This window comes from Heterocephalus glaber, unplaced genomic scaffold (genome assembly GCF_053883595.1).
Source record: "Heterocephalus glaber isolate CG9 unplaced genomic scaffold, H.glaber_assembly_v1.0 deba00001465, whole genome shotgun sequence".
NCBI lineage: Eukaryota > Metazoa > Chordata > Mammalia > Rodentia > Bathyergidae > Heterocephalus > Heterocephalus glaber.
In genome coordinates, this window is record NW_028258312.1 from 6,594,580 (window position 1) to 6,620,895 (window position 26,316).

The window sequence follows — 26,316 nt, forward strand, 5'->3', positions numbered from 1 at the left end:
CCTGCCTCGCAAGCACAAGGTCCCAAGTTCAATCCCCAATACCAAAAAAAAAAAAAGTCTGGAACATATCTTAAAAAAAAGAAAGAAAGAAAGAAAGAAATTTGACAGAAGCGAACAATATTTGAAAACTTGTGCAGAAAGTAATAGCAAATATGGATCAGAGAAATCCAATACATTAGAATTTTTTTGAGAACGTTAATAAATCAAACAAGCTGTTGGACAGCAAGAAATGTATATGGGCCAGTCAGAAAAACCACACCAACAACCTCTGTTACAGAATCAAGCCACTACCGATCAGATTAGCAATTTGAAGTTTTAGGTGAAAATTTCTATTTTGAAGCAGTAGAAAAGATGTCATTAGTAAAACACAAGAGTTTAATAAGACAAAGTAAAAGGAATCAGCAAGATCAGTAAGACACACAACAGTAAGAAGAAAATTGACACAAGAAATCTCAGAGATTTTTATAGGTAAAGCAGACCACTATTTTCTAGTGAGTTAGTTTGTTCCCTTCTAACACAGTAAAGCTAATTTCTAACATAATATTAGTCTGCACTTTCTAAACAAAGAAACTTACAGTGCTTCTGATAAAAATAGATGTAGAAAAATAAAGACAGCTTTTAACAAAAGATTCTTCAGAAAATACTTCAAATTGTTAAAAACATTAGACATATAATCAGTACACTATATTTACAAAAACAGTCACTGTTCGAGAGTCCTAGAAAGTAACTCAACTACACAAAGTTTTAAATTTAAGATGTAAATTTCCATTTCCAGAAAAGTTATGTTTATAATACCATGTAACTGACATACTTCTGTAAAATTGGATCAATTAAACTTTCTACCTTCAAATTGTTTTTCTTTACTCACTCAGACTTGTTTATACAGGACTTAGAAGACTCTTCAATTCTCTTCTCTAGCTCCAGGACAGCCTCCTCTTTATTTACAAGCATCTGCTGTGTCTGCATAAGTTCTTCTGCTAAATTTTTCAACCTAGAATGAACAATTTCAACATTATCAATCAACACACTTTAAAAAATCAACACATTAATTATGCTGACTTTACACATATAAAAAAATTTCACACATCTAAGATTATGATATCCAAAACAAGAGATACATGTAATTTAAGTTGAAATTTCAGTTCCTTGGTTGCAACAGCCATGTCTTAAGTGCTAAATAGAAATATGTGGCTAGTGGCTGCTTTACTGGATGGAAAAAAAAGAACATATCAATATTCAGAGTAAGCACTCTTGGGCAGTGTTAGTCTAGTCTTATTTCTGCAAATAGAGAAAGACAAATGGAAAGAAAGTAGTAAATATTAAAAAAAACTAAAATAAACAATGTATCTGTCATGTCCCATAAGTATACAATGGGAAGAGCATGTTTTTTGTTGTCAGACAAGCATATGTTCACATTCTGGTTTTGCTGCTTTTTATCTGACACTCTGGACAAATTATTAAACTCACTGAATCCATTTTCTTATTGGTAATACTGGTATAGTTACATCTGCCTCATAGCACTGTTTTAAGGAGCAAAAGAACCAATGTACCACCTATTTAATGACTGGTACTTGGTGAACACTAAATTAATGGTAACTATTATAAACTACATATGCTATCACATTTAACTTTCATAATAATCATGACAGACACTATTAAACTTATTTTAAAGAACAGAAACTGAGATTCAGTTTAAATTGATGATAAGCTATTTCTAAGTCCCTATATTACAATAATATGTTAGAAATATTTTTTTCATTAATTAAGTTTATTGGTACATTTTAGGTATACAATATGATGACATTCATCATTGGGAATTTGTACCTTTACATTATACATCTTGGTCCCCTGCCTTCCCTTCAACCCTTCCACCACTCCCTATTTACAAAGACTTTGTTTCCATTTTATTAGAAGAAATAGAATCAAGATACATCATGTAAAGATACAAGATCCCAATGATGAATGTAACTGTATTTTATACCTAAAATGTACCAACAAACTTAATGGGAAAAAAAAAGAAATAGAAATATTTTCTATACAGATTTAAAAATAATATACATAAAATGAATTATGTACACACAGAACAAATAATTTTTGGTTGCATATAATGCATTTACTCCCTAATGGAAAAATTTCTATCATAAAAACATACATATCTATCTGGTAACATTAGAATATTTATCTTCACCCTTTCGAAGCAAGATATGAAACCCAAAAGATACAAAAGAAAATACTAAATAATCTAATTCTGTAAAAATTTAAATTTATTTGAAGTTAAAGAAATCATAACTCAAAAGCAAGTCAAAATTACAGATTGACTGAAATATCTGCAGTACAAATTATAAGCAAAAGCCCTTATACTGAAGAAAAACTCTTACGAGACAAGCTAACATGAAAAAAGACAACCCACAATAGTAAATTTATCGAGAAAAAATTCAAATGATCCATAAATATGTGGAACTATTTGGTATGTAACCCACAAATAAATATCTTCAGATTAAACAAATAGCAAGTTATCTTTCAAAGTTGACATGTATAAAAGATTGATAATGTCCAGTATTTATAATACTGAGAAACACTCATACACTGTTGATATGAAAAAATTGGCACAAATTTTTTAAAGGTTAACTTGGAATTGTCTCTCAAATTTTAAATGAGAATAGTCTTTGATCATCTAAAAGCCTCTGTTACCAAAATATTTGTACGACATGCACAAAATCTGTTCATTTCAAGATGTGTTACAATTATTGTTTACAAAGCAAAAAACTAGAAAACATTTAAATGTCCATCAATAAAGCAATAGCTGAGTAAATTTTAATTTATGTATGATATAAAATAGCACATACTGCCACTAAAAAGAACAGGGTACACATAGATAAAGAGTCTTCCCAGATATAATTTTTAATTAAAAGGTAAGATGTAGAGCACCATATTGCTCCAATATATATTAGAGCATATGAATGTGTAAATGTGCTCTGGACTGAATTGTGTTCCCAAAATTTATCTGTTGAAACCCTAACCCCAATATGATAATATTGGAGATGGAGCCTTTGGCAGGCAATTAGGATTAGATGAAGTCATTAGGGAGGGCTCCTTACAATGGAATTAGTTCCCTTATAATTAATAGAACTCACATTCAATTTTCTCTCTCTCTCTCTCTCTCTCTCCCCCGCCCCCACTTATATAGAAAAAGAGGTGTGAACACACAGGAAGAAGGTAGACATCTATAGGTCAGAAAAAGAACCTTCATTAGGAACTGGAGGGGCCGATATCTTAATCTTAATCTTGGAATTATTAGCTTTCATACTTCTGAGAAACAAATTTCTGTTATTTTAGGCACCCAGTTTATTGGTAATTTGTACAGCAGCCAACCAAACTAATACTATCAGTATATATTTATGTGCATGTTTGTATGTGAATGCATGAGAGAAAAACCAGATGACACAAACAAAATTTTTATCAGTGCTCTGAGCGACATGGGATTGGGGTATAGTATGACTTTTGACTCAAAAAAAAGCCTTTCATAGTTGGTTCATATCTATAGTGTTTTAATCTTATAAGAATGAATTTAATTTTTAATTATTAAATAATAGGTAATAGAGATGAAAGGGACAGAAAAGTTATGACACACAATCAGAAAAACTAAAAATACAGCAATCCAGATTATTTCATATTTAGAGTTTAAAAACATAATAAATCTCAGTAGACTTCTGAGGGCATTAGGATATAGCAAAACAAAATCAGTGATGTTTATACTAATAATCCAGAATTACCAAAGAAAGATCAAATTAATGTGATGATTTTTTTCTTTAAATCTTATATAAGGTATTTTCATCAAATCTAGGAAATTACGCTTTTGAATATGATGGAAAACACACTTTGGTTATCTGGAAATTCACTTGCGTGGAAGACTTCATATTATGACTAACATATAAAGAAGGCATTGCTACATTAAAATTTAGAGATCATCATCAAGGAAGCTACATTTCAATCCCAGGCTTTAAATTACTTATTAAACAATTATAAATAAGTAAATAATACACTATGCTTTGCTGTTTATAAAACTTTGCCTTCTACATGATCTCATTTAATGCTGATGAGAGTACACAAGGGGCCTGCCTCAGAAACTGTCTCTGTCACTTTCCACCACCAGTCTGAACCAGGTTGTCATCACGGTCTTAGCCACTTTACTTCACAGTGGCTTCAGCACAAAGCTCCTTCCTACTCTTCACCACCTTCTTCTCTGTTCTTTTTCTTCTTCATTCTATGATTTATTTCTTATTCTCTTCTCCTCCTGACATACTTTCCACCTCTCTTTTCAACACTTTCATCATTCATTTAAGCAAGCCTTTACTAAAGACCTTCCCTGTCTTATTCTGCTGAACACCAGGGCTACTACAATAAACAAGTCTGCCTTCAGGAAACTCACAATCTACTAAAAGACTACAAAGAAAAAAGGGTAAATAATTTAGAAAAGTAAAATTTTGTGGAAAAAAGTATTTTTCCTTTCTTACAATCATCCTTCAGAAAAACCCTGAAGTGTGTGGATTAAGTGAAGAGAAAAATATGCTAGTGAATTTAGTTTATCTATAGATGACATAATCAGTGTAATAATTGTTTGCAATTTTCAAACTATTATTCCCCATTATGCTATTACTACACATTTTCTGTGCAACTGTAACAATCAACTGTTCAATGGCTCATTCTTTGTATTTCTAAATTAAATATCTTGGTAGTTTAATGCAAACCAGTTACATATTATAAAATAAATGCAAGAAAAAAATCTACTAAGTGACATAATAATTATAGAGTGCCAAATACAGTTTTAAAGCACTTTGTAAATAAGCACTTAAATGTAATTCTTGTAACAAACTACTATTACCTCCATTTACATTTGAGTAACTGAGCCACAGAGAATATAAAAATTTTAGGCAAGGTTAAAGAGCTGGTCAAATAGAAGGCCTGGTAATAGAGCCCAAGCAGCTAAAAATCTGAATCTATTTTCTTAACTAATATTCTGCTGTAAATAATTCTTTCTAATAGTATATTCTATACATGCTTCAATGAGTGCATAAAGATATAAATATAAAGGTATTTACTGAGGCACTGCTTAGAATCATAATTTCTAGTGATACTTTTCCCTCTAAATTTTATTTTTTTATTTTTTATTTTTTCCAGTACCAGGGATTGAACTCAGGACCTTGAGTGAGGCAGGCACGATGTCACTAAGCTAAATCCCTGGCCTCTCCCCATCAATTTTATAAGCCTTTGATCCCATAAAAGCTGGATCTACCCTTGGCAATAGGAAAAAACTGGAAATGTCCATCAACAAATATCCTAAATTAATTACATTACATGCAAGCGGTAAAACACTGTACAACATTAAGAAGTTATCATACATGTTAAGAAAACAGAGTGATCAAAAAAGTATGAGAAACATCCTAGTAGGCTTGAGTTCATCTGAGTCTAAGAAAGTACAACTCACCTAAAGACCCCCAAATTCCCAGGAGGCTGCCAAGTTTGCATGGGGGAGATAGAGCTGTACACAGTGCCTTAATGGAAATGTAGTTCAAGGCCGGAAAAGTGATGCTACTGGTAATAAAAGGTAAGCATGTCTTGCCCTAAGCCTGGCTGATCAAGGGGAATGAGCTGAGCCTCCACACAGAGACTTCTGGGAGTGCTCACTTGCCCTCAGAGTGTGAAGGAGCAGCGCACCAAGTGGATATTTTGTCTGCAGGACCACTTCCTTGTGTATCCCTGGAAAATACACCTTCCTCATCCTTCTGAAGGATGTGCCTCCGGACTCAGCCTGAATTCTAGAATCGTATTTTGGTCACAGTATTAAAAGTCTAATGCTGTCATTTTCTCCAATAGCAAGTTTAAAGAGACCAAAAAGACAAACTGGATGGTGGGTGAAAGAAGTGGAAAGAATCTATCTAGAAGAGACCTAAGAAGATAATGAATAGAGAGACAGCAAGCCTTTGGAGACAAGTTGAATCCATCTCCTGAAATAAATACAGACTGAGGAAAAGACAGTGAATATAAGAAAACTGGAAAAACCCTTCCTTTGCTCATAGACTTTATTCCTTTTAAGGCAACACCTTTTTGAAACTTTGAGTTTAAAAAATAATTTAGACTTAATGATGAGGGAAATTATATAGAAAAGAATCATCAATTTTATTAGTTGGGAAATCCTCTAGCAGAGCTTACTGCTTGTGATAATAGCCCCTTGTAAATCAGTGTAGAAATGCTATTAGTATAAACTGTACTCCGTCCATAGTACAACATACCTACTTAAGAAAAACCCTATGGATTTACTGAATTGGGCAATAAATGTGGGCAAACATTTATTCACATGTCCCATGTCACTGAACTGAGAGTCATGTTGGAGAGAAACCCAGTGTTTCTAAGGAGTATTGAAATTAGCTAGATGACAGATCTCCCTAAGTAGCAGAAAAATTCATGCTGGAGAGAAAACAATGAATACAGCATAACTTCATTCAATATTAGAATTTTATACTGGAGAGAAAGTTTTATACTGCATATGATAAAACTGTCCCTCAAACTATCCCTTATTCTGCATTTGAAGGATTATACACAGAGAAGCTTTATAATGTTAAAAAGTGCAGAGGGCTGGGTATTTAGGTGAGTGGTGCTACCACCTTTCCCACAAGTGCAAGGTCCTGAGTTCAATCCCTGGTACCAAAAGAAAAAAAAGTGTAGAAATATCTTCAGCCAAAAGTAAGTCCTCATTCATCAAAAATCTCATACTGGAGAGAAATCTTGTGAATGTCGGAAAGCTTTCATTCTGATGTCACACCTCAGTCAGCACAGAACTTGTAGTGGGGGAAACCTCTTTCACAAATCCAATCTCATTGAGCATGAGCATTTTCACATGGAAGAGAAACCTTCTGAATGTAATGAATTTGGGACAGCCTTTGGCCAAAAGCAGTATGTCATTAAACAATGGACACCCATACTGGAAAGAAGCTTTTTGAATGTAATAATTGTGGAAAATCCTTTATTCAGAAGGAAAACCTCCTTATCCAACGGAAAAGTCACACTAGTGAGAACCCCCCCTTTTGAGTGCAAGGATTGTCAGAAAGCTTTCATTCAGAAGTCAAGACCTCAGGCTGGGGATTTAGTTCAGTGGTTTCGCCACCTGCTGCGCAAGTGCAAGGACCCGAGTTCGATCCCTGGTACCAAACAAAAAAAAAAGAAGTCAGACCTCATCAGACACCAGAGAACTCACACAGGAGAGAAGCCTTCCATATGTAAGCAGTGTGGGAAAACCTTCAGTGGCAAATCAAATCTTACTGAGCATGAGAAAATTCATATCGGAGAGAAACCCTCTAAATGTAAACGATGTGGAACAGGTTTTAGCCAGAAGAAGTACCTCATGGAGCATCAAAATATTCACACCGGAGAGAAACCCTATGAATGTAATGAATGTGGAAGAGCTTTCTCTCAACTAACATCTCTTCATTGTGCCTGAGAAGACTCATTCAGGTGATAAACCTTGTGAATACAATGTATATAGAAAAGCCTCTTGGGGCTCTTCTCTCACTTTGCATGTGAGAAGCCATAAAGGCGAGAAGCCCTATGGTTGTAATGAATGTGGGAAAGCTTTCTCACAGTTCTCAATCCTAGCCCTGCATCTAAGAATACATACAGGTAAGAAGCCTTATCAATGCAGTGAATGTGGGAAAGCCTTCACACAGGAGTCACACCAAATTAGGCACCAGAAAATTCATACTCATTAAAACCCCTGTGAATATCTTTAAAATGGGAAAACATGCACCAGAAATTTGCATCTCACAGTTCATCACAGAAATATTTTGAAGCAAAGTACCACAACTGAAGTGAACTTTAACAAATGCTAAAACTTACAGGCCACTAACAGTTCATACTGAAGAAAAAGACATTGGTGTGATGAAAAGGCTGTGCTCAACAAAAAAAACTACAGCAAAGAGAACACTGTAACTCTAAATGCATTTCCCTAAAATTGGGAACAGAAAATAGAGGCCTGTCACTGCACTCAGCATAACTCTGGAGGTCTTCACCATATAAGAAAAATAAGGTGTAAGTATGAGGAAGGAAGAAACAAGCCAGGCATGGTGGCACACACCTGTAATCCCAGCACTGGGATGAGGCAGGAGGATCGCTGCCAGTTCGAGGCCAGCCTGGGCTCCATAGTGAGTTCAAGGCCAGTCTGAACTACATAGCAAGACCCTGTCTCAAAAAAAAAGGAAGAAACAAAAACCTATATGATCATCTACAAATAATAAGCTTTGTGATAGTGACTCACCAGAGCAGAAGAGATTCTAAAAAGACTTATGCATTTATTCAAATTGTGAATATGAAAGAGACAGCATTATAAGATGAGGCAATAATAAGACTTTCAAAAATTACTTGGAGGTAATTTTTCCTCAGAAGAGGGAGAATGGGCCATGAATTACACAGAAAGGTAAAACCCACAGGGACTGAAAACAAAATTATGACACTGGGAGTAAGAAAACAATCCTTGTAACAAACCTAAAAATACGTATTAGTTTCACTTGTATATATTCTTAGGAAATACTAAGATCTTCCCTGTGACTTGATTTATATTAGCCAGATATTAGAGACAATTTAAATATCCAATGGAAAATATCCAAATGGAAAGTTCTTATGATGGAATATCATACACACATCTATAAAAATCCAACAGGTGAGAGCCACATGTTAATGGAAATATGTAAAAAATGTTGAGAGGGGAAAAAAATTGCAGAATGAGTCATACAATACAATGACTTTCTGTGTGAGTTAAATGAGTTTAATGAGTTAAAGCTTCCTTCATGAAGCTCAATATTTTACAGTATGTTGGTAATGGAAGCACATACAGTATCCAAATGTTTTTCAAATTAATTGGAAGGGTACAGACCAAACTCTTGATGGTGTTGGCCTATAAAGAGTGGAGAAGGAAAGAGAATGAGAATGGGAGGTAGGGTGAGGAGGGGGCTTCAGCTTTTTATATAAATATCTACTTATCTTAAAAACTGAAGGTAAATACATGAAAATACTAACTCTGGATTGTGGTGTATGAATATCTTATCATTTTTGTACTTTTCTGCATTTTTTAAAAATTTCACAAAATTTAAAAAAGGAGGGATGAAGATGAGAATTCTGTACCTGCAGAAGTCATGTTATAATAGATTAATTCCCAAACAAATACTAAACTTTTTATAAAAATTATTTCTAAAATTTTATTGAGTTGATGAACTCTATGTAATGCGAAATTATCTATTTTATTAAAATCTAAAATGGTACAAGAAAATATGCACAGAATAACCCTCATTTATATAAAAATGTATACACATGTACATACATGATTATATATGTTATATATGTAATATACATATGATTAGACATACACTCAGGAAAGATAAATTTTTTCATGAAATAACTCTGGAAAGTTGTAAAGGGGATGTTTACAAAAGGAAGGACAATTTTGATCTTTATGTATATCCTTCTGTAAGACTTCAAAAATTTACAAATTTTATTATCTACATGAGTTAACTGACCTTTTTTCTTGCTATGCCAGGGATCAAACACAAGGCCCTGATCATGTTACCCAAGCCCTATACCACTAAGTTACACATCCCCAGTCCAACTGGACAATTTTTAAAAATTTAATCGTATCTAAAGATCCAAAAGCCTAAATTAAGGATAATAATTATTATGGCTAATAACACATTTTCAGAGCTTATACAACACTTTTTTTAATCTTCAAACCATCAGCTATGATTACCTAAATTTTATTTAAGTATATTAGCAGATATAACATCACTGCATAATAAACACAATGCTTTGGTGTCTAATTCCACAGCAAAGTAATCCACAGTCTACTATACTTGAAGTGTTCAAAATCCATTTTCACTTATTTTGACAGAGAAGACATGAACTGATAATAAAAAGTAAATAAAATGTTGCAGTCACCAATATGTGTGGCAATCAAAATAGTGTTAAATTATACCCGTGTCACTGTGATTTGTACTGTTGGTGGTGGGAATGTAAACTAGTATGACCATTATGGAAATCAGTGTGGAGATTTCTCAAAAAACTAAAAGTAGAAATTCCATTTGACCCAGCTATCCCACTCCTAGGTATCTTCCCAAAAGAGTTAAAATCATCATATTATAGGGATACACGCATATCCATGTTTATAGCAACACAATTGAGAATAGCTAGATCTTGGAAACAGCTTATATGTCCATCAACAGATGAATGGATAAAAAAATGTGGCAATTACATACAATGGATACTACACTGCCATAAAGAAAAACTTGAGGCATTCCTAGGTAAAAGGATGCAATTTGAGAACATAATGTTAAGTGAACTACATCAGACACAAAAGCTCAAATATCACATTCTGAAACCATATATATATATATATATATATATATATACATTTATTACAAATTTATATTTCTTTGTCAATCAAGAGTACCTTTTCATAGGATCACTGGTCATGTACTTATTTCTCAAGAAACTATCACTCCTTTGTTTCTTTCATTTCTACTAAACTGATGTTTCAACACAAACACAACTAAATTAACAATTTTAAGCTGGGAATAAAGGTGCAAGCCTGTAATCCCAGCTATTCAGAAGGCTGAGCAAGAACGATTATAAATTTGGAATTAACCTGGGCAACTTACTGAGATCCTGTCTCAAAGTAAAAAAAGAGTTGAGAATATAGCAATGGTACAAGTCTTTCCCAGCATGCACAAGGGCCTATGTTCAATCCCCAACACAGCAAAATTAAAAGAAAAATTGTAATATGATTGTACTGCCTTCAGAAAGTAAAAGGTGTTAACTTAGGAATACCAAAATTGTGGTAAAAAGAAAGTAAGTTATTTCAACTCCACATTCAAAATGCATATATAAGTATATATGAACTTATGTGTGTGTGTGTATATATATATATATATATATATATATAAATAAATATATATATGTAAATATATTTATAGGTCAGCTTTCCTGTTGCTAGGACAAAATACATGACACACCCAACTTAAAAGAGGAAAAGTTTAATTTGGCTCATAGTTTCAGAGGTTTCAGTCCATGGTCAACTGGCTCCAAAGCAGGAATATGGCAGAAGGGCATAATGGAGCACAGCTACCCACTTCATGGCTATTCAGAAGCAGAGATCAGGGAAAGTCCACTAGAAGAGATATGCCCTCCAAAGACATACTCCAAGGGACCCACTTCCTCCAAATGGGCTCCACCTCCTAATGGCACATTTAGCTATGAACACCAGTGGATTGATGAGTGATGAGATAGAGATCCATGATCCAATTACTTCTTTGAGAGGTTCTTAATCCAGTCAGGTTGACATTAAACTTACCCATCATATTCTACTCCTCATCAACTCTATACCCAAACACATATCCATAAACAATACTTAATCACCAATAAACACAAGGTCATAATTCTGCATAATATAACTATCTCATGTACAACTGAAAATACAATAATGTCCTGCCCAAAGTTGCAATAGTTTCACCATTGTTCGGAAGTCCAAATCAGAAGTCTCCTATGAGACTGAAAGTAAACTCTTAGCTGTAAACCCCTATAAAATTCAAGAAAAGGGTACATAATCCAAAAAAAAAAAAAATGGCACAGGGGAAACACTTCCTTTTCAAGAGGGAGGAATAGGAAGACAGAAAAGAATCAGAACAAAGAAAAGCAAACACAGAGGGCAAACATTCAGTCCTGTTGCTGCATGTCCTGTATCCAGGCACATGTTGGTGAGACGTAAGTTCCAAAGGGTTTAGGCAGCCCCATCCCTATGGTCTTGCTGGTTGTAGCCCACAGCCCTCTCTTGGGATGATTCTGCTGTTTGCTGCTTTCCACAGCAGATGTGCCAGATTTTTGGCATCTCTAACTTCCTGGGGTCTCCAACACACTCTTGTTTCATTCCCACAGTTTTACACTCACTCCTCTCAAGGACTCAGTGCCTGGTTAAAATCAGGAGATCAGCTATAAATTTAACTGCATAATGCCTTAATTATGTTTTCCAAATTCAAAAAGTTACTGTTACTTGCTTTTAATGTTTGAAAAATGCTAAAAAACATATTAAGCTTTCTGATAAAGTTTTAAGTTACAGAAGAAAAGTGAAGAAGTACCTAACTTAATAGCCTAAAAAAGAATATATCCTTGCTTCAAGAGAAATCAATTAAAAGCAAAATTTTGTACTGAATGTTCTGACATCAGTGATTCACCTATCTTTAATATTCAATGTCTTTGGGGAGTTGAGGGAGGAAATGGGATAGAATTTATTTTTTAAAAATTCAAGGGCTGAGGATTTAGCTCAGTGGCACCACGCCTGCCTTGCAAGAGCAAGATCCTGAGTCTGATCCCCGGTACCAAAAAAAAAAGAAAATCAATGTCTTCGTTTCCAAAACGATTCTTCCAATCAATATTGGTAATGAAATAGAATAAAAACATAAAATTGAAAAGAATTAACCATTATTCCAATATAAGATATTAGTTTTATTCCAATATAAGATATTGAATAAATTAATATAACACAAAACAATGATTTTCATAATTGCCAAAAATATTGATGATAATGAGTAAAATTAACATTTCTCAAAATATAATATTGTTCAAATTTAATTTACTTTTCATTATTAGCAAAAACTTGGGGGTTTTAAATGCAACAAAATATAACCATAAAGCGATGATAAGTCATGTTTAAGCTGTACAAATTTTTTCAATACTTACATTATTTGCAAACTTTCTGCTGTTAAATTATTCCACATGATCTCATTTGCCTGAAGATTTTCATTTTCTTCTAATAAGGAAGTGTCAAAAACAATTTCTTGTTCTTTAACAGCTGTTGTTCTAGTAAAGTATGTCAAATAATTCTGATCAATATTAGCAAATTATCATAACATATATATTAGTACACATTAAAGGCAGAGTATTCTCATTCAAAATTATATTAACAAAGTAGATACAAAATAGTATGATGTAAACTCTAGGCATCAAAGATCTAGTTATGTAACTAGATCCTTAGTTTCCTCATTTATAAAATATAAATACTAACTTGCTTTACACCTGTCTCAATTACAGTATATAAGATGCATGCATGGAGAAGTAATTTGTAACTCAGAATATAATAGGCATATGAATTCATAGTCTTATATAAATGTTAAAGAACCTCATGTTTAAATATGGATTTAAACAATATAGTATGTAACAAATTTTAAGAATGATTATATAAATTAGTCATTAACACTGAGAAAGTGTTTGTAAATTTAAAGGAGACAAATTAATCTATAATAAACTATTTCCTAAAGTTCTTAAATATTTTTTAATTTTGATAAATAATTGTTTTTTAAAACATAATATTTTCATAAGTACTTAAAGAGAAATGAAAGTATCATACCGATGAATGTCTATGAAATTATTGTATTCTGTGCTAGGATCTATCTGTTCGACTGACATTTGAATTTCTTGATGAACATTTACTATTTCCTCTGTAACAAGACTGGTTATCTGGCTGTATTCATCAAATATACCTTTTCTGAAAACAAAAATAAAATTTTACAACATTTTAAAGTTTTATCAAGAGAAACAGAGACCCAAAAAGGATTTAGAACAACAGATATAAGAAACACTATCAGTATTTACAGATGGTTGTTTCATGCACTATCTTATTTCATATACCTGGAGAGTAAAGAGATTATATAAATATACAGATGAACACTTTACATTTGATAACTACAATAATTACAAATAACCTAGAATAGGACATTACCTTTTCAAACATATATCTGAAATGCACAACACATAAAGCCAGTGTTGATAACTTCTAAATATTCTCGTAAAATTTTGGATCCTATAACATGGAACTCTGATTATTTCCTGTGACTGTCAGTGTCTGGCACTCCTCACATGCCCTGCCTCTTGGTTCTTCTCTTACTCTTGGGGCTTGTACTTTTTTTTAATACACTGCTTAATTCTATTGCTTCTATACCTTCAATGAAATCTAAATCTTCTCCTGACCTCCAGTCAGCAGTAAAAATGTCATCAAAATCATTAGCTTAGTCCAATAAATGTTTTAAAAAATCTACCACAACATCAAATCACCTCCTTAAAAATCTATGCTGCAACAGTAAAAAAATAAAAATTAAAAATACCATGCTGTAAAAATACGCCATTGGAAATCAATGCCTTCAACAGTAAATGTGGACAGCAAGCTTATCCTATAGATGGCCAAACACATAAAAAGCACGTTTTTTTCTTTTTTAAATCATTATTCATAAATGAAAATCATCACTCCTTATTATGAAGAGTTCTCTCAATTACTTTATTTTAAATAGAAAAACAGCTCGAATTAAAGAAAAAAGGATTTAAACAGGTTAAGGCAATGCTACATCCAAATAATTACTGAAATTTACTGACAGACACAATTTAAAGAAATGGAAAAGGAAAAAAATTTTAAATATCAATGTAGCAATATCCCTGCTGTTAAGATGGTTATAACATGGAAATCATAAAATGGTTATATCATAATATTATTATGACATATTATTATTAAAATCATTAATATTTGCCCTTAAGACAAATGGGGGGCAGGGTACCTATCACATGGAATTTAGTTTCAGGGATAACATAATGGTTGGGTTTTTTAAATGCTAAATTTAAAATAATATGTCACAAAATGAAGATAATATGCTGTGAGAAACTATTTTGTCTCAAAAATGTTCTAGTTATTGAAAATTCATGGCAGTTTGAAAAATATTGATTACAAGAGTGGGAAACAAAATATTTCTAAATCAAAAAATGTAATTTAAAGTAAACCTATGAATTAAATATTTTAAATAAACATTTCACTATTTTATCAATAATAGTAAGTTTATATATTCAAGCTGATGAAAACCTTTATCTTATCTACTTAATATACTTATTGTACATATGGGGATAATCTAAAATTTAGTCTTACCTCTACAAGTATGTATCTAGCTATCTTTACAATTTTATAGAAAGAAAAGAAAAAGTGGGCCAGGGATTTAGCTCAGTGGTTCCGGCGCCTGCCTCGCAAGCACAAGGTCCCAAGTTCGATCCCCAATATCAAAAAAAAGAAAAGAAAGAAAAAGAAAAAGTAAGCCAATCAGAGTCTTAAAGGCAGCAAACACAAATTTGATCTCCTAAAATCAGAGGTTCCAGAATTCATTACTACTCAAAAAATACTGGGAACCTAAATCCCGTAAGTGAAATAGTTCTATGTCAATGGAATAACACAAGGATAGATAGTTGTACTAAATCTGTTAAGGCACAAGGGAGTCCTTCAAAGGAAAGAATGAAGTCATTTACTAAGGTTAATTAATATCAGAGTAATCACTGGGTATAGGAAATTTTAAAACATTCCCCCTTCTATATAATTATTAAAATAGAAAATGTGTTAACTAGCACAACTTGGAAAGTTTTACAAAAAAACAACATGAGTAATATAAAAAATATCTCCAGCTCTTAGGGGCACCAAGTGTTGCTTGGCTTGTAGCAGCCCATTCCAATCTCTTTCTTAGTCTTCACATAGCATTCTATCTTCCCTCTGTCCTCCCCTCTTCTTATAAAGACCGCAGTCATTGGATTTAGGAACTACCTTAAATCCAAGACAATTTCATCTTGAGATCTTTAACTAATTACCAAATCTCCAAAAATTCTATTTCCAAAATAAGGTCACAATTGAGATTCTAGGCACACAGGAATTTTGAGAGCACATTAGTTAATGCATCATGTCCTCCTCATGGAAAGAATACTGCATTAATCAGAAGACCTAGCCTCAAGTCTGAAATCTCCTACCTCTCAACTTTGTGATCTTGGCCACTGCTGATCTGTCTGTCAGATACAGCCTGGATAAAACCTGCTCTTCCTAATTCTTCACAACACTGTACAGAACAAGGGAGCAAATACGCAAATGCACATGAAAGTGCTTTACAAACCACAACATATTGTACAATACTTTGTTTCAGAAATTATTGTTTTACCTTTTATAGTTTCTCTGCCATGTATTAAGTTATATTATATTCAGGCTTCCTTTTACATTCTGACTTGAAAAACGCTCACAGTTACCTTTCATATTAATTTACTGCTACATTCCAAAGTGCACAAATCCTAAGTGCTCATGGGTTAATTTACATAATTACAGATAAGTTAAACTAGAACACAAGAACTTATACTTAACTGGCCCAAGTTCCTTGTGCCATAATTTGCCATGATTTGTGAACTTTATCTCTACCTGAGAGATAACTAAACACTTATTTCTTCTCTGACTCTCCTTCATTACTATCTCATTTCCCTTCCCTCTTCCCCAACCCTACTAATGCACAGCAACCCTACTACTGAAGAATTCTACACACATTTTCAGTGAAAGAAAATTGAATCCAATCATTTGGGAAGAGCTAAACTAGCTAATAAAGGAGATGAAGTCCATCAAGGGGTGTTTATCTTTTTTGTTATTTTATATCAATGTGCATGGTAAAAGTGCAGGCATGTGATTTATTGACAAAGTAAATTGTTACCTCTTTGGAAGCAAGAACTGTGGCCTGCACATTTCTACCCCAATAAACATTTGTTTTTAATTTCATACAGGAAAAAAAAGTAAGAAGCTGGTAAATAAACCTTTAAAAAATTCTTAAAACTTCTCAGTTCAAGATTTAAAATTCCTTAGGAAAGGGAAGGAGCAGACAGGGAAGGGGGAATAGGATAAAATAAAATTTATTTTTAAAAAAAGATTTAAAAGTCCAACCCTCTAGAGGCAGGTATTTACTTCTTAATATTTGACAACAAATGAATTACTTTTCACTTACAATTACACCTAAAAGGAATGAAATAGAAACAGATGATAAAAAGGCCATTCTTGGGGCTAGCTAAAAAGTGTAGGAGATGAGTACAAACAGAAGGAAGACCAGAAGTGAAAGTCAAGAACCAAGGTAAGGGCTGGGGATTGAGCTCAGTGGTTCCACCACCTGCCTCGCAAGTGCAAGGTCCTGAGTTTGATCCCCGGTACCAAAAAAAGAAAAAAGAACCAAAGTAAAACGATTCTGGGACATCCACTGAAGCAGGTAATAAAAAGTAAAAGCTTAACTATGGGGAAAACTGTTGAAAATATTTTTGGAGGAATTTTATGATAAATAGGAACTGTATCTTACAGTGCTTTTATCATTTCTTCTTGCATTTTTTGTAAGGAATCCAGAAGAAGAGGAAGTGTGGTATCATAATACTGAGTTTGATGAAGTTGAGCCCCTTTCAATGCCAGCACATACTGATTATGCAACATATGAAGTTTCATTGTGGCTTTGTCATAACGTTCCTTGGCCTTTTCTGTTTCCTTCCCTGAAGAAAACATGGAAGAAAGTTAGCAAAAAGATAAGAAGTTTTATCTTCACTATATGCAATCTGGATTACCAGTAATTTATATTATTTCACACATTTTATTAAAAATCAATAAAACTCTATTGAATATATATTATATGTGGAGTTTTAGGAAAAGTACTATTTGCCAGTCCAACAGAGTTTGCTACAAAAGGAGGTGTGATATATAGTAAATGTTTGATGAATCTAAATAAATATACTACTCAAAAATCACAGATATAAGAACCTTATCTTCAAGGAGCTTATACCAAACTGGAACAGCATTGCACATGAAACTCTAAACAAGAAAGCTTGAAAATAATGTTAAATTTTGAGGTCTGTGTTTAATACATTAGTAAGACATAGCCAAAAGAGGCTTTGTAGAGAAAGTAGACCTTTAAAAATATGGCATGTATAGAAAAGTATAATAAAGGCCAATGGACAATAGTTCCTCCTATTCAATAATTATTAACTAGGAACTGCGCTAAACATTAGGAATTTAGACTTTGAAAACAGACTCCTTGATGTACAGTCTGGTAACTGAAATATTGAATGAGTTCATGTAAAGAATAAGCAATGTTCTGTAAGTAAGAAGAGAGAGCAATTTGGTGGGGAAGGGGGGTGAAGAAACAGTATCCATATAGATAGGACAATTCTAGGCATTGAATGACGTGAAATCTAAGCAGAGAAATTCAGACTTGATGTGTAAATATATAGGAGATATTCATAATGTCATTAATTAAAACTTTGGTGGTTCTTTTACTAAAATCATTTAGAAAATATTTACAGGCTGAAAATATAAGTGAATTAATATATAAATAAAACTTTAAACAAATCTTTTTGATACCAATCAAATAAATGGTTCTTATCAATTGAGATCTAGAAACTTTACAAAGCATTTATTAGTTTCTGCTCTTCTTCCTAGGAAATCTTGCAAATTAATGCTATCCCCAGAAATAAATCTTACATTGAGAGTTTTTTACACTTGATGCTTCCCTCTGTTCAGGCTCAATAACCACCAACCTGCATGTTACCCATTTGAAAACTTCTCCAGCCAAGGAAAAAAAGCAGGGGGAAAAGTAAGGATTTCTGAAGACCAAAGACACTTCAGATCCCCAGAACATGTTCAGGAAGAACAACAAAATTACAAATACAATTCCCTTGCATTTCTCATCACCCCTACAATTCTGAGGCACCAGAACTACATACACAAAAGGAAAGAAACCTTCCACCAGACCAGCATGTCACTACTAACAACAAATTCTAGGGTTTCCAAGCACTGTAAGCACCACTGACCTCTCCTAGGGAGATGCACATAATTATTTACAGAGTATAATTCTTTAGCTATAGTCCATTATTACCTGGCTCCTGTACACAGGGATGTTAATAACTTTCCAAGTTATTTCACAACATGTTGACCCAGAAGATCTATTTTATTTTTGCCAGCTATTCCTCAGAGAACCAATATCCATATAAAGAACTCAAAACAAATAGATCCCCCCAAAATAAAAAGCCCAATCAAAAAATGGACAATCAAAATGAATAGACAGATACCTCCTAGTAGTACAAATGGCCAACAAGTACATGAAGAAATGTTCAATGTCTTTGGCCATTAGAGAAATGCAAATTAAAACAACACGTAGATTCCATTTTACTCCAGAAAGAATGGCTATCACTAAGAAATCAAACAGTAATAAATGCTGGCGAGGCTGCAGGGAAAAAAAAGAACCATTCTACATTCCTGGTGGGAGTGTAAACTAGTACAACTACTATGGAAATCAATACAGAGATTCCTCAAAATCTACAACTAGAAATTCCATTTGACCCAGCTACAACCCTTCTAGGTATCTTCCCCAAAGAGTTAAAGACATCATAGTACACTGATACATGCATTTACATGCCTATTATTTATAGCAGCACAATTCATAATAGCTAAATCTTGGAAGTAGCCTATATGTCCATCACTGAATGAATGGATAAAGAAAATGTGGTATTTATATCCAATGGAGTACTACTCTTCCATAAAGAAGGATAAACTGGAGTCATTTGTAAGAAAAAGGGATACACCTTGAGACCATAATGTTAAGTAAAGTAAATCAGACACAGAAGCTTAAACATCACATGATTTCTCTTATATGAGAAACCCATAATATAAACAAAGAGCAAAATAAAAAATAGGTAATAGGAAGGATGAGAAAGATCCTTTTCGAATGAGAATGGGATCAAGACATGGAAGGAAGGGGGAGGAAAAGGAGACGAAAAAAGAATTGAGATGTGTTATATGTATGTACCAGCTCCCCACAAGAAAGGTAGTCATTGTGTAATGCAAGCATGTACTAATAAAAATAAAAACTGAAAAAAAAGAAAAAATATTTAGGTATATGATTTAAGTATGAAATAAATTTTATCCTTACTATGAGGTATGCTTTGTGATTGTTTGTTCATTTGTTTGTTAGAGTCAGGGTCTTGCGAGTTAGCACAGGCTGGCTTTGAACTCATGACAATTCTGCCTCAGCCTCCTGAGTGCTGGAGCTACAGGCATGTGCTACCGTATCCGGCTTGCTCTGTGGTTTTTTAAAAAATTCTATTCTATTTGAATTTTTAATTTTTAAAAATGTTTATCTGAATCCAATAAACTTCTTACATCAGTTAATATAAATCCCTCAAGAAGTTTGAACAACTTATTCTATATGTATGTGATAATTTCATTAATTTAGCAATTAATGACTTCAATATATTGTTACTTCACAGAACAATATATATAATATTTTTATACATAAATATTGATGCTTCACATCCTTCTTGCAAAAATACATTTGATTAAAAGTCCCCAAGAGTTAATGCAAGTGAAACATCTACGGCTAGTCCTAAAGGTTTCTTTACAAATGACACCTCCTGTTTCTCCTCACCCACACAGGTCAGGAGGAAACTACTATACACAGAGCTGGCACCAAACACCCAAGATGCATACCTGCCCCACAGGGGCTCCTCTTTTGGGTACATGCTAGGTGACATTATGGCTAAATAGTGGATGTTCACTAACTCCAGTTTACAGAAGCTGCTGAAGCAGCCCTGCTACTGTCCTTTCTGAGGCTCCTGTAAGGATTTTTGTTTTTGTCTTTGTGCTTTGATTCACTATTTTAAAAACTAGTTTGTTTCTGTTACTTGAAATTGAGCAAATTATTTTTGACAACAGACAAGTCAAGAGATCATATACAACTATCCAGATAAATTAATTCCAAGTAATAAGCTATAGTCTATATGTTCATAATAAGAAAATAAAGCAAATAGTTATCAGGCAAGAGTATTTGAGTATTATGTTCTACTCTGTTAACTTTCATTGGCAGCTCAAAAGATACAACTAATGAATTTCATTAGTTTCATATTTAATGTCATGCCTTTAAAAACTTACTTTATATGAATTTTATTACTCCTAATTAACTCCTTAAAATTTTGAGTTTAACTTTAGCAGTCATGATCTCGACACAAATATTTTTAGAGTCATTTCAACTATTCAAACCACTCATCTGTCTTGCTATTTGCACAGATTTTTAAACTGCATACTACCCATCTATCTGGTGCAGAATTAATTCACCAAATACGTAACACTCAACTCACTAAGATTTTATGCTACAAACAACATTAGAAAAGTTAAGATTTTCACAGATGCTTTTTCTCTTCATATGCATAGTTAATGACCAAACCTGAAGAAGACTATCACAGCCAAAATCTAATTATCAACCTTTTATGAGTGGTTATTAATATTTAAGAAAAAATTAAATGCCTTTGAAAATACCCAATGCAGAATCCATTATACTAAAATGATAACAACAGCATTAATAAATTTTTCCCCAAAAACCCCTCAGGTTTAAAATTGAATTTAAGTTTATGTTTTAGTATGTTTTAGAAGAAGGGTACTCTACAGCTGATAAACTTTTTTTTTAAGGATTGAACCCAGGGCCTTCACATTGAGCTACATCACCAGTCCTTTTATTTTTCATTTTGAGAGTGCCTCACTAAACTATTCAAGGTGGGTTTAAACTTGCAGTCCTCTTGTCTCAGTCTCCTAGAGTGCTCAGATTATAGGTGTGGGCCACTACACCCAACTGCTCATATACTCTTCTACATTTATTTGTGAGGTGTGTTTGTGGTGTGCAATTTATCTACCTATTTATACCTCTCTCCTTTCCTTGTAGATATGAACAGTTTTAAAACCATACTCACTTGCCAAGATTTGGAAAAGAATTTAACTGTACTTTTCCCTGACTTGTTTAAAATAAATATTAGAGTTCAGTACAGACTATCTAAGTAAACCCCCAAAATGTTTTTGATCAAGGCTATTTGGAGTCCTATATGCCTCATTTATCTGCATGTCAAGCTCTCTTCCCCTGCTTGGGAAGTTTTCTGCCATTATTTCTGTGAAGAGATTTTTTATGTCATCTGCACTCTCTCCTGTTTCTTCATTGAGCCCAATCAGTCTTATGTTATTCTTTTTTGCATCATCTAACAGCTGCTGCATTGATTTCTCATGTTCCCTTATAATTTGGAAGCAATTTTTCTTTTCCTGGTCACTAATTGCAATCTTATCTTCTATATCTGAAATTCTGTCCTCACATTGGCTCATTCTGCTGTGTAGACTTTCAATGGAGTTTTTCATGTCCTGGAAATCTATTTGCATCTGTTTTATGGATTCCATTTGTTTCTTATGTTGGGATTCCATCATGTTCCTCAGCTCCTCTCTAGATTTATTAATCATGTCTTGCACTAAGGGCACAATTTCTCCTGTTATCTGAGAAATTATTTTTGATTTCATTTTTTCCAGATCCCCTTTTGTTGCCAGTTCAGTGGGCCCAGGTGGTTGAGTATCAGAGGGTTCCATCTCATTTCCCTTTGGGGTTGCTGTAGGTGATCTGGAAGTCTGGTTTTGAGACTTATTTATGTGTTTTCTCATTTCGACTGGGGCGGGGGGCTGTTAGCGCCTGCACGGATTACCTCCTCTGAGCTGGGTGAGGTGGGACAGGGGCCACGAGCAGCGGTAGGGATGGTGACCCAAAAGCCCTTTCCTGTGGGCTGGGAGCAGCCGGAGGGATGGTGGCCGGGAAACCCCTTCCTCTGGACCAGGAGCAGTGGGATGGTGGCTCAGAAGCCCCTCCCTCTGGGCCGGGAGCGGTGGGAGGGATGGTGAAACCCCCAAAATGTTAATCCTATATGAAAACCAAAGTTACAAATGAGTTTTTTAATTCTTTTCACTTGACAAAATTATTGCCAAAAACTAACACAATTCTTGCCATATGGCCCATTGACTCAGTATCTGAGAGCACGAGTATATTTTCTTAACTTTTAAATATCCACGTATGAAATTAAAACTTATGTAAAGTACCTAGAGTGAACAAATTCTTATTGATAAAGCATCATAATTCTGTTGCAATTTGCTTTCTCTTAGATGATGAGAGCCACAGATGCAGGGCATGGAGTTGTTCTATGTTAATTAATAGTGAGAAAAACATCCAATTTTTCCTTTCCATATAATGAAATTCACAAAGAGATTGAATTACAATTCTTTTGCCACCACTTGTTGACAAATCTGTTTAATGTTTTGTAATAACAGAGTGTGTATACAACATGTCATGCCATAAACAATATTATGAAGCTTGCAAAACTCAATTATGTAAGTTTGACATTTACAAGCGACAGGCTACATTATTCATTAAGCTAGTTTAGAAAGTCAAGTATTTTTATTATAAACTTCTGAAGTGTTTACCATTTGTTGAATACCATGTAGAAAGCCTCCTCTTGATAATAAACAAGAAAAGATTACTTGCCCCAAAGTGATTATTTTGTAATTTTCCTACAAGTACAGAATCTGCTTTAATTTGAATAACTAAACATTTTACTGTCTTACATTTTTTCTTTATCCCTCAAATTTACAATTTTTACTTATTACTTTATAATTGTTATCCTCAGTACACTTAGTAAGAAAATGAGGACTTCATCTTAATTTCTAAGTTACTTAGCCAAATGTACAAATATGTTTATTCACATAAAAGTTAAATTCCAGTGTGAAATCCGGGAACAATGAATGAGCCTATGTAATACAGTGTTGCTTAAACATTAATAATATTAAGAAGTCAGTTTTAGTCTCAGTTGCTTCTTTCATCAGCTATGTAATCCCAAACAAGTCATTTAATCTAAACTGTAGCACCTAATTTTAAAACCTAGGAGTCACATTATACATCTTTCCTAATTTTAAGTTGAGATGGAAATCAAATGCCAAAAAATAGTCAAAATTCAGTTTATAGCAAAGTCTAAATAAAGCACAAAATTTGGAGAACTGAAAAAAACCCTTCATGCCAAGCGTGGTGTTGCACACCTGTAATCCCAGCACTCTGGAGGCTGAGGCAGGAGGATTGTCATGAGCTCAAGGCCAGCTTGGGCTACATAGTGAGTTCAAGGCCCCTGGACTACATAGAGAGACCCTGTCTCAAAAAAACAAAAAGAAATCGTGATCATATGCTCTTATTAAAGCCTTAAAAAACACAACTGATGTATCCATACTTTGCTCTTTTTAATAAATTTCCTGCTATAAATGATATATCTATCAAGAGATATTTATTGAACATTTATTACAACTTTTAGGCCATTCAGGAGACTGAAATCATATTTCATCTCAAAATCCAAAATGATATACTTTAAAGAGCAAGCTCTCCAATTCTGTGTAGTAGCATTTCCTTGCATATAGCAATTTCCAGATTCAGCTGACTCACAGTTTTTCAATAGCCTGAAAATTAAATGGCACACCAAGTCCAAATCTATATTCCATAAAGTAAAAAAGCTCTGAACAGGGGATTCTGGCCCTTGGGAGACTGGCAGCAGCATAATTCAAAAGCTCTCATGTATCATTCAAAAATATAATAAAGAACAAAATGAAAGACAAAACAAACACCATCAAAATAACCAAAGTCTAGAAAAGTCCAGATTTTAAATCAGTTCTCTGTAGAAAAATAAAACCAAATCTCTGCAGATGACCTGTCTACTACAGACACTCATGAAGACCAGGGGCCTCCTGAGGAGAAAAAGAAGAAAGAAAAATGAACTAAAGGAAAGAGAAAAGACATATCTAAAACCACCATTAGGAAAAGAAGGCCCACCTACCTGTGAAAATACTTAAAAACTGAACTAAATCACAGCTTTGACAACAGAAAGGGACTGAGAAGTGCATGTGAAAAATGAAGCCATCTTAGAAAGCTAACTCTTCACAGGGACCAATGATTAAAACAAAATTTGTAGACTAAGAAAAGAAAAGAAAAAGAAGAAACTTTGGATATTATGAAGGGAAAAAAAAATCAAATGAACAAATAAATACATAAACAGACACATAAATCTTTTTTAAGAACAATGAAGAACATGAGATTTTACCCTACTTGCTCACTAATAAGGCAGCTTGTCACAGTTTCTTGAATGCTTGCAGAAGATACAGGATTGAAAGAACAGTTTATTATGGATTAATTAATACCTAGAGTATCATCATTTGTGAAATAAAATCAAATGACAAATATCAAACTAGTCAAACATATCTGGCACCATACACAAGAGATGATGGACTATTAATGATAATATATAAAGAAGTCTTAAAATTTTAAGGAAAAACACAAAAAACTCAATAGGAAAAACAAGAAATGGGCAAAAGGCTATTCACACATGCACCCAAAACTAATGGTCCTAACACATGATGAGATGGCCAACCTTATTCTTTGACACATAATAAAAGAAAGGCAAATTTAAAATATACTGAGGTATTATTTCTCAACTACCAAATTGGAAAACACTGTTGGTAAGATTGAAGAGAAGCAAATACTCTTACTCATTTCTGGTGAGAATGCAAATTGGTATAATCCTTATAGAAGGAAATTTGGCAAGATCTAACAAAATTGAATATACATTTATCTTTTAATTCAGGGATCACACAGCTAGCAATTTATGCTTAGGCTACTCCATACCAAAAAATAAAAGAGAGAGAGAGAGGGAAAGAAAGGAGGGAGGGAGGGAGGGGAGGGAAGGGAGGAGGAAAGGAAGGAAGAGAGGGAGGGAGGGAGGGAGGCAGAGAGAGGAAGCACACACATGTACAAAGTTATTCATGGTAGTACTGTATATACAAAGTACCCACCTACAATGTCTTGACTTGGCAATCTTTCAATTTTAAAATGGTATGAAAGTAATACACATTCAGAAGAAACTACTTCAAATTTTGAATTTTAGTCTTTTCCTGGACTAACAATATATGGTACAATATTCTTTCTCAATGTTAGGCAGCAGATACAAGCTGCAATTCTCAGTCAACTACTCAACTATGACAGTAAGCAACTGATACTGCACAAAATACTGTTGCTAAGCTATGTATCCAGTAGACTAGGTATATCAAACACAATTTTATTTATGATATTTTCAATTTATGATGGGCTGATTAGGACACAATCCGATAATAAATTCAAAGCATTTGTAACTGGAAAAATTAGAAGTAGTCTAAATGTCTATAAATAGGAGTGTTTGTATAAACTTGAAATGCTATACAACTATTCAAAAGAATAAAAAACCTGTGCCTTGAAATATTGTGATTTGGAGGATACACTGTTAGAAATATGCAAAATAAAAAATATCAAATTAGGATATTTTGAATAAGAAAGGGAAATTATTTTAAAAATACAGTTCTCTATATAGTTTTGTGCAGTTTAAACTTTGGAACTATAAGTTTCACTCAGCAATAAATAAAACCCACAAGGATAAAAGAGGAGACAAACACAAGCTACAAGAGAAACGAACTAAAGTATTTCAAGTGAAAAATGTATGTTCATTAAAAGGATCAAGGAACTAATCAAAGTTCTTGTGAAATGACAATTTTCTAGCTCCACC

The 26,316-nt window shown here is 33.5% G+C and overlaps 1 protein-coding gene and 1 pseudogene across 7 annotated transcripts in view; one reads left to right on the forward strand and one right to left on the reverse strand.

Annotated features, from left to right (window-relative positions):
• Nucleotides 1-26,316, reverse strand: part of Fer (FER tyrosine kinase) — a 415,378-nt gene that overhangs the window by 327,066 nt on the left and 61,996 nt on the right. For 6 of the 7 annotated variants that reach the window (XM_021255853.2, XM_013071121.3, XM_021255852.2 and 3 more), the window contains 4 exons: nt 17,208-17,391; nt 13,439-13,576; nt 12,772-12,891; nt 869-991 (listed from right to left, as the gene is read on the reverse strand). In XM_021255853.2, the coding sequence (XP_021111512.1) occupies nt 869-991; nt 12,772-12,891; nt 13,439-13,576; nt 17,208-17,391 (565 nt within the window). Of the gene's footprint in view, nt 1-868; nt 992-12,771; nt 12,892-13,438; nt 13,577-17,207; nt 17,392-22,401; nt 22,564-26,316 lie in introns of those variants that run through there. The other variant, XM_087180884.1, reaches the window with a different exon arrangement.
• Nucleotides 6,896-7,763, forward strand: LOC106009146 (uncharacterized; annotated as a pseudogene).